Source organism: Paramisgurnus dabryanus, chromosome 19 (genome assembly GCF_030506205.2).
Source record: "Paramisgurnus dabryanus chromosome 19, PD_genome_1.1, whole genome shotgun sequence".
NCBI lineage: Eukaryota > Metazoa > Chordata > Actinopteri > Cypriniformes > Cobitidae > Paramisgurnus > Paramisgurnus dabryanus.
The window spans coordinates 5,200,818-5,209,583 of record NC_133355.1 but is presented as its reverse complement, the minus strand read 5'-3'; the positions used below and the strand labels follow the sequence as shown (position 1 = coordinate 5,209,583).

General features: G+C 36.0%; 1 protein-coding gene across 1 annotated transcript in view; it reads left to right on the top strand.

Annotated features, from left to right (window-relative positions):
* Nucleotides 1-4,730: 4,730 nt before the first annotated feature.
* Nucleotides 4,731-8,766, top strand: part of khdrbs3 (KH domain containing, RNA binding, signal transduction associated 3) — a 453,020-nt gene continuing 448,984 nt past the window's right edge. Inside the window, exon 1 of the mRNA XM_065285842.2 lies at nucleotides 4,731-4,813. Coding sequence (XP_065141914.1) covers nucleotides 4,777-4,813 — 37 coding nt within the window. The 5' untranslated portion in view covers nucleotides 4,731-4,776. The remainder of the gene's footprint in view (nucleotides 4,814-8,766) is intronic.

Sequence of the window (8,766 nt, the reverse complement as noted above, 5' to 3'; positions counted from 1 at the left end):
TTTTTTGTAATTATTATAAGTAAGGGATAAGGTAGAGGCAGCCGGTAGTTCCGCTTCGCGTCGGGTCCTGATCACACTGTCGGGGTTTATTTCGCGATAACTACAGGCTGCCTGTACATTATCCCGCTTATTACACGGCTACTTGCCACATAAGAAAAAAAATATTATGAATATGAATTTGAAACATTTTATTGGCATATTTGTTTTAAATGAACATTTTTATCCTTCCGCGAAACTTTGCACAGAAGCATAAAATGATCGTAATACCTTATTAAGATCCTCTGCTTCATACTTGTCTGTCTCCATTTTTTTCTCTTTTAGCCAGTCTTTGAGAAGTTTTAATGCCCATTCTGTATTTTTTTGTGTGTTGGCTTCGTAGCTGTCATGCTCTATTTTGTCAAGTTCAGTCTCAGTAAGCTCTCTGTGTCTTGTCGTTGTTCGTTCTTCTATCCACTGTTTAAATGTTTTGAACATGTTAAAATTAATGTCAAAATGTTCCATTCTTAATGGTGGTTGTCCAGTGTTTGTCACAAGATGGCGCCAAACAGTAATCTTTATTGGCGCGGAGTGATTTTAATCGTACAAGTAGTACCGGCTATGCATTATTACTTTGGAGCGGTTATTATTTGAAAAGAACGAACCTGCAAATGTCTCAACTGACCAATCAGAATCAAGCATTCCAAAGAGCCGTGTAATAATTACTGACAACGATCTATTCACAGGGTATTAATCCTCATTTTCTTTGATTAAATGTCTCACTTCACCTTCTTTGATTTTATTTCAAATGCCTTTCTTCCATAACAAAACATTTTAATGACCTATACAATTTAAAATCATTCCTAAAACCTTTTTTCATGTCTATAACAGGATGCAGTTAGTTTAGCTTAGCTTAGCACACCATCAAAACACAACAAATAGTGTCATTCAAACTATGTTTTTGCTACACTTTATAACAGAAGTCAAGTGTTTTAAATAACCATATGTGAGCTAATGTGGCTTTGGATCGTAAAATAAAATATTATAATATAACATTTTATTGTATTGTACAGATACACAGATACACCATATATAATTCCAACTTTTTTTTTTCTGTAAAAACTACTTTATGTGGATGTTTTTAGCAGCAGGGTGGCTATCGCCCTTATACGGGTGTATGATGACACTGACCCAACCTCTCGTTTGTGTGTCAAATCTGTACTGTCTATGCACGAGGGCGCACTCAGGTTTCATGTATGAATGAACAGACTATTGGAAATGTTAGTAAAACAACATCAGTGGCTAATATCGCTGTGTTTGGACTAAAAATGTAATAAATATTACTCCTCTCTTTAGAAATCTGCGTTTTTTTTCATACAAAGTTGTGATCATCTGACAGAAGTTGCACAAAAAATGACAACATGGCGGTACAGCTTGTTTAATCTGTCTATTTTTGTCCATTGTTTAAACAGACTTAACATATAAAGGTAACACAACCTGACCTGTTTTTTTTTTAGAACAGACACACATTATTCACGAGACCATAATTGGCTTGTTTTTATTTACTACCATTCATTTTCAGAATGCAAATGTCCAAACACTCATCCAATCCTTCTTTTAGTTTCTTAAACTCCTAAGACATACTTTTAATATATAACAATAGCCACACCTCAGCAAAAACTTTATGTTGTGGTCTGTTTTTAAGTTGCTTTTGTTAATGCTGTCTGACAGGTTTTATCCTTTTTAGTTTTGGATGCCAAAAATAGGTGTGTTTCTCTGTATATACAGTATGTAAAGATGTCCAGTCATCTTTTTACTTACTGAAGAGAAGACACATGTACAGCTCAAATCAAAGTAAGTGCATTTACTCATTGTTACTTATCAAAGTTAAGATATTTCAGCATTACCTTTACCCTCCTAAAACCTGGTGTGGACATCACATTTTTTGTTGTTTCCACCATAAACTTAATTCTGTTTATTGGTTCTACTCTTGGTAACCTCAAATAGCTGAAAGAAATCTAAAATGCAAGCCAAACCAAAGCTCGGGTCTTTGAAGGTTAACTTACAGCATCTTAGCACTAGCCAAGATTTAAAGTCACACAAGCTGAAACGTCCTGTGCAGCCAATTTGATCATATTTTAAAAATTAAGGCATTGCATTGTAATTAATATTTTCTATTATTTTCCTAACAGAAAGATACATGCATTTCACATGTGCAAATTCCATAAAATCACATTACACATGTTAAACTGATGGTATTCACATGTGATTAATATGGTTTTCCTGTAAGGGTGATTATACACTCACCTAAAGGATTATTAGGAACACCATACTAATAGTTTGACCCCTGTTCGCCTTCAGAATTCTACGTGGCATTGATTCAACAAGGTGCTGGAAGCATTCTTTAGAAATATATAGGCCCATATTGATAGGATAGCATCTTGCAGTTGATGGAGATTTGTGGGATGCACATCCAGGGCACGAAGCTCCCATTCCACCACATCCCAAAGATGCTCTATTGGGTTGAGATCTGATGACTGTGGGGGCCATTTTAGTACAGTGAACTCATTTTCATGTCCAAGAAACCAATTTGAAATGATTCGAGCTTTGTGACATGGTGCATTATCCTGCTGGAAGTAGCCATCAGAGGATGAGTACATGGTGGTCATAAAGGGATGGACATGGTCCGAAACAATGCTCAGGTAGGCCGTGGCATTTAAACAATGCCCACTTGGCACTAAGGGGCCTAAAGTATGCCAAGAAAACATTCCCACCACCACCAGCAGCCTGCACAGTGGTAACAAGGCATAATAGATCCATGTTCTCATTCTGTTTACGCCAAATTCTGACTCTACCATCTGAATATCTCAACAGAAATCGAGACTCATCAGACCAGACAACATTGTCTTCAACTGTTCCTTTTTGTTGAGCTTGTGCAAATTGTAGACTCTTTTTCCTATTTTTATTGGAGATGAGTGGTACCTGGTGGGGTCTTCTGCTGTTGTAGCCCATTCGCATCAAGGTTGTGCGTATTGTAGCTTCACAAATGCTTTGCTGCATACCTCGGTTGTTATTTCAGTAAAAGTTGCTAGCTCTATCAGCTTGAATCAGTCGGCCCATTCTCCTCTAACCTCTAGCATCAACAAGGCATTTTCGCCCACAGGACTGCCTCATACTGGATGTTTTTTCCTTTTCACACCATTCTTCGTAAACCCTAGAAATGGTTGTGCGTGAAAATCCCAGTAACTGAGCAGATTTTGAAATACTCAGACCGGCCCATCTGGCATCAACAACCACGCCACGCTCAAAATTGCTTAAATCACCTTTCTTTCCCATTCTGACATTCAGTTTGGAGTTCAGGAGATTGTCTTGACCAGGACCACACCCCTAAATGCACTGAAGCAGCTGCCATGTGATTGGTTTATAAGATAATTGTGACCAGTCATGGAAAGTAGGGACACAAGTCGGATCTGGGGCATTTTGAGTTATTCAAAGATTCTGAAAGTGCAGTTTCTAAGCTTTCTAATGATGTGTAACACATGGGAATCTGATAAGATTTGGAGAAGTTGTGGCCATTTGAATGTAACACATTCAAGAAAGAGAATGCTGAGAAATTTGAGAAAGAAAAAAGTTAACACTTTCCCTTTTCCCTGGCTGGAGAGACAATAGGGCTCATTTACATCTCATTTAGCTAAGACATACCCCCTGTAAAGCCGTTTTGAGATACATAATATGTACCGTAGTATTTTATTACAGAAGAACAACATGCAAAAATAAACAGGACTTTTACCTTTGTGGGATCACAAGTCGAATCGGTCTGTTTCAGATGTTTGAATCATCCAATGATTTTTGTCCACAAATGCGTATAATCCGTGAAATATAGATATATAGTCTATTGTTTACATCAGATTTCGCATAAACTTCTGTAATACAATATAATATACAATCTGAGGACTATTTACATTGTAACATGTAAGGGTATATCAGATTACACTCCGGTATTTACGTTCCGTCAAACACATGAACCCGCCTTCAAATTTTGTATTTAAAAAAGGGACGTAGTATAATAGATAATCCAAAAACAGCACTGTTGAAAACGTGAAGTCCTTAAGGGGTGTTACCGATCGCTCGCTCGTTGCTCCATCAGCCAATGACTTCATGGAAAATATTGATAGACAAAACGTAGCCAATTATGTAAGGAATTCTACGATCTCTGTGTAACTTATATGAGTTTGACTTCATGCTGCGCTGCAAGACGTCAAAGTCCTGCGAGAGCGAGTCGAAATTAAACTACTCCGTAAGATTTCTTGAAGAGCTCTCGCGGTACTTTGACGTCATCCGACTGCGGCGCCCCATAAAGTCAGTGACACGGCTGACGTACGATGCGGCTGACTGTTATTTGTTCCGCCCCAGCTTCTATTATATTTCTTTTGTTTTGTGCGCCCGAGCTTCATTTACAGTCTGGGGAGACGCACGCTATAAGTTAAAAAAAACAAAAAACAACTAAGCAAACATGTCTGAGGAACAGGGCAGCCGCGTCACTACAGTCACGTGACTTCACGCTCAAGCCGGAAGAGAAGACAATGCTGAAATAAATCGTAATTCTTGCTATTTTTGGACCAAACTGTATTTTCGATGCTCCAACACAATCTTACTGACCCACTGATGTCACATGGACTACTTTGATGATGATTTTATTACCTTTCTGGACATGGAAACCGTACATAGATTTTCAATCGAGGAAACAGAAAGCTCTCGGACTAAATCTAAAGTTAAAACATCTTAAACTGTGTTCCGAAGATGAACGGAGGTCTTCCGAGTTTAGAACGACATAAGGGTGAGTCATTAATGACATTATTTTCAGTTTTGGGCAAACTATCCTTATTTAGTAGTCACGCTGTTCCCTGTAGGGGCGGAGGCGAAAACACAAGCTTATCCAGTATGTAAATATACACACAGACAATGACGCCCCCCGCTGCACGCTAGAATCTCTGGAAAAACAAGCCTATTTCAACCGCAAAATGTACGCTTTTAAATATACATAAACTGCTATCTCAAACATGGAGAGGCTTCTTCGTGATCTCAACTAACAGATTCTGCAATAAAACGAAAATCACAAATTTTGAAAAAAATAACTTTGATTCTCATTTTCTCAAAACTTGTGCTGCCGACTTGTGTCCCTGGTTTCCTTGACGGGTCACAATTGTATTAATGAGAAATTGATCAGGTGTTCCTAATAATCCTTTAGGTAAGTGTATGGGCAAGTGGCACAAAAATCTCACCAAATCTAGCAATATGTAGGATTATTAGACAATTTCTAGATTAATTTTTTTATTTACACAAACAAATTAAGATTTCAAGCACATGAGATACAAAAATGTTTAAATGTTGACAACGTGAACAATGTGAACAACTAGATTTATTTACATTTAAAGAATACATTTGAGTATCTCATCAAAAAATATTTGCAGAGACATCTTTGATCACTAACTACTGTATTCTTATTATACTGCAGGTTACTACACAACACCATCATGGCAGAAGCCAACAGCCCAACAAATGAACTCAAAATTATCACCATCAATATTAATGGGGGTTTCATGAGAAAATTAAAAAATAACAGAGGTGGTTTCCTTGACTTTATCAAAAAGTATGATGTTATTATGCTGCAAGAAACTCATGTGGCGAAAAAAAAAATTGGGGAGCAAAACTTGGGCCTCTGTCCTAACGCCAAAACCTACCTGACATTTTACTCCTCAAAAGAAAGAGGGGTTGCCATTATTATAAACACAAAACATGAATTCATAAATGGATTTTATTATAAAGGGAATTACATTGTGGTACAGGCCAAGATTAAAGAGTGCAAATATACATTTGTGAGCTTTTACTACCATAAGAACGAAACCAGAGAGCTTCTAAACAAGTTTTTGGGTAAAACTGAAGGCAAAAACGGCGTTCATGTTATTGGTGGAGATTTCAATGTGACAATTGAACCGGGTTTGGACATCAAGAAAAACAGCAAATTTCACAAAAAACGGAGAAAGATGTTCAACCCAGTTTGGCTAAAAAGATACCAAGATGTCTGGAGAAAAATGAACCAGAATGTTAGGATAGAAGAAGGGTGGACAAAGAAAACCGCACGCTCAGGTCAACTAACTAGACTTGACTACTTCTTCATGAAGAAGAATGATCTGTCTCGAGTCACAAATTGTGAAATACTTGAAGATAAACTGCCAACTGACCACAGAGCTGTTCACCTTATTTTAAGATGTGATGAGCAGAAAAAGGAGAAGAAAAGAATCATGATTATGAGGAAGATGATGAGGAGGATAAGGAGGATGATGAGGAAGATAATGAGGATGATGAGGATGATAAGGAGGAGGATGAGGATGAGGAGGAAGATAATGAGGATGATGAGGATGATAAGGAGGAGGATGAGGATGAGGAGGAAGATAATGAGGATGATGAGGATGATAAGGAGGAGGATGAGGAGGAAGATAATGAGGATGATAAGGAGGATGATGAGGATGAGGAGGATGATGAGGAAGATGATGATGATGATGATAAGGATGATGAGGATGATGAGAATGATGATGATGATGAGAATGATGATGATGAGGATGATAATGATGAGGGCGATGATGAGGACAATGATGATTATGAGGACAATGATGACGATGAGGATGATAATGAGGACGATGATGATGATCAGGATGAGGATGATGATGAGGAGGAGGATGAGAAGTTAATTGATTACTATAAAAGAATGCTTATTACAAAAAGCACCAATTTTTAATCAAAGATATCACTGAAAGATGTGTCATGATATTATTAAACCTATTATATTTGGTGACAGCACTAAGACAATAGATCACAACACACCTGTGTTCTTTTCTGTGGATTTTTTTTCCAAAATGTCAATACTATTCCTATAAACCTTTGTATACTGAACTGTGTTTATTTATAGCTTTTAAGATTTCAAAATGCTAAATGCTCTCTTCTTTGTAAATGGTTGTGAATTGAGCTAAATAAATAAACGTAGAAACAATTTCTAAACCATATGGAGCGTTTTCCCGGACAGTGTTTACATTATATCAGGACTAGGTCTTAGATAAATTAGGAAATTTAAGCAATAAATGGTGTGCATCTTGAGAAAAAACAATACCACAAAGGCAGCTCAAACCTGCATTTTATCCTGGGACTAGGATAAGCCCTGTCTGGAAAATGTCCATATGTCTGTGCGCAAGTGCCATACAGATATTTATGTTGTTGTTTTGCAAATAATTTATTTTGTACATCTAATTGCATTAAAATCACATCTGTCCTTCAACATCTAATAATGTCCAAATCTACAATTTTTCCTAATTTATTACACAGATGCATAAAATAAATGATTAATGTTTTACCTGCAGTGTTTTTATTCACCATAAGATGGCAGTAAAAGAGAGAAGACTGCAAGGTCTACCTTCCAATATATCAAATACTGGAAATATCAAATTTCCTGAAATCACACATAGGTCTATTAGTTAATAGCTTATTAATTCAACATTTTAAAAGAAAATGTTTCTAAAAAGTTTTTAGCAAGTCTAGCAATATTGAACTTTTCAAATATTAATTGTTCTGTAGAATAATACACAAAGTCTATGTTTTTCTATTCTTTATGCACATAAGTATTAGTGGTTTAAAATATGTATTGAAAATTTAATGTTTTAAAAAATATATTTGAAAATGATTGGAAGTATTGTATCACTGATCTTCTACTTTTGTGCTAATATTCCACACTGTCAAAAAATGACTTTGACTACAATAAGTATTTTATTACTATTTTCTCAATTTCTTATATTACCTGTTTTTATGTCGGTATCTTCTATAATGTATGTTGACTGACTTTGAATATAACTTTATTTAATTTCAATTAAATGATATTTACTTTTAAAGTTATTTGTTGCTTTTTAGAAAATGAGAAACCTTATCATAAGAAAAAAAAAACACTTAAGAGTCATGGTGCTGTGGTAGACGCACCTGTTCTAGGGTAAACTTTACATTATCACTGTAAAACCAAATGCTTAAAGTTATTAGATAAATGAAGTTATGTAAACTTAAACTTGGTTGAAAAACACTGTTTTAAATCAGTCTTTCTCATTCTGGGTGCTGGCACCCCCCAGCAGGCAGACCTCAACAAAAATGTTTAAGGGGGCCACAAGATATCCTAAAATTATTAAAGACAAAGCCTGACATAAGCTTATCAAGATTTTTCTCAGGGTTTGGTTATTATTGTAACAATTATACATCTGTCTATTTGGTAGAAATTGTTATGGAGGGCTTTAGATAGTGTTGTCATCAATGAGGTGAATGGTTTTGAAGTGATAAAGGTTGAGAATGAGAACATCTGATTTAAATAATCAATGGCCTATGGTGTGAACGAGTGAAAGACACCATCATGTGTCTAAAAGTCTCTAAATCTCTAGACTCACTGGTCGAAAATTTCTTACTGAAAACATCAAAATGAATGTAGCTTAAATTTAACGCTGAGCAAGATGTGCTTAAAATATTTATTAATAGTCATTTTTATTAAAATATGAACCAAACATAAAAGGTTAGAAAAAACATGAAGAGTCGGAGCTGGGGTGCACATGGTGGTGTCATGAAGCTGGATTTAGGTTTCAATTTTTCCTAAATTATTTAATTTTATTATTTAATCTCTTCCAAAATTACTTTATTTTCTCTCTCTCCATGTCACGGAATTCAGTTTTTATCTGTGACGGGAGCACAGATGTCTTTTCCGTGTCA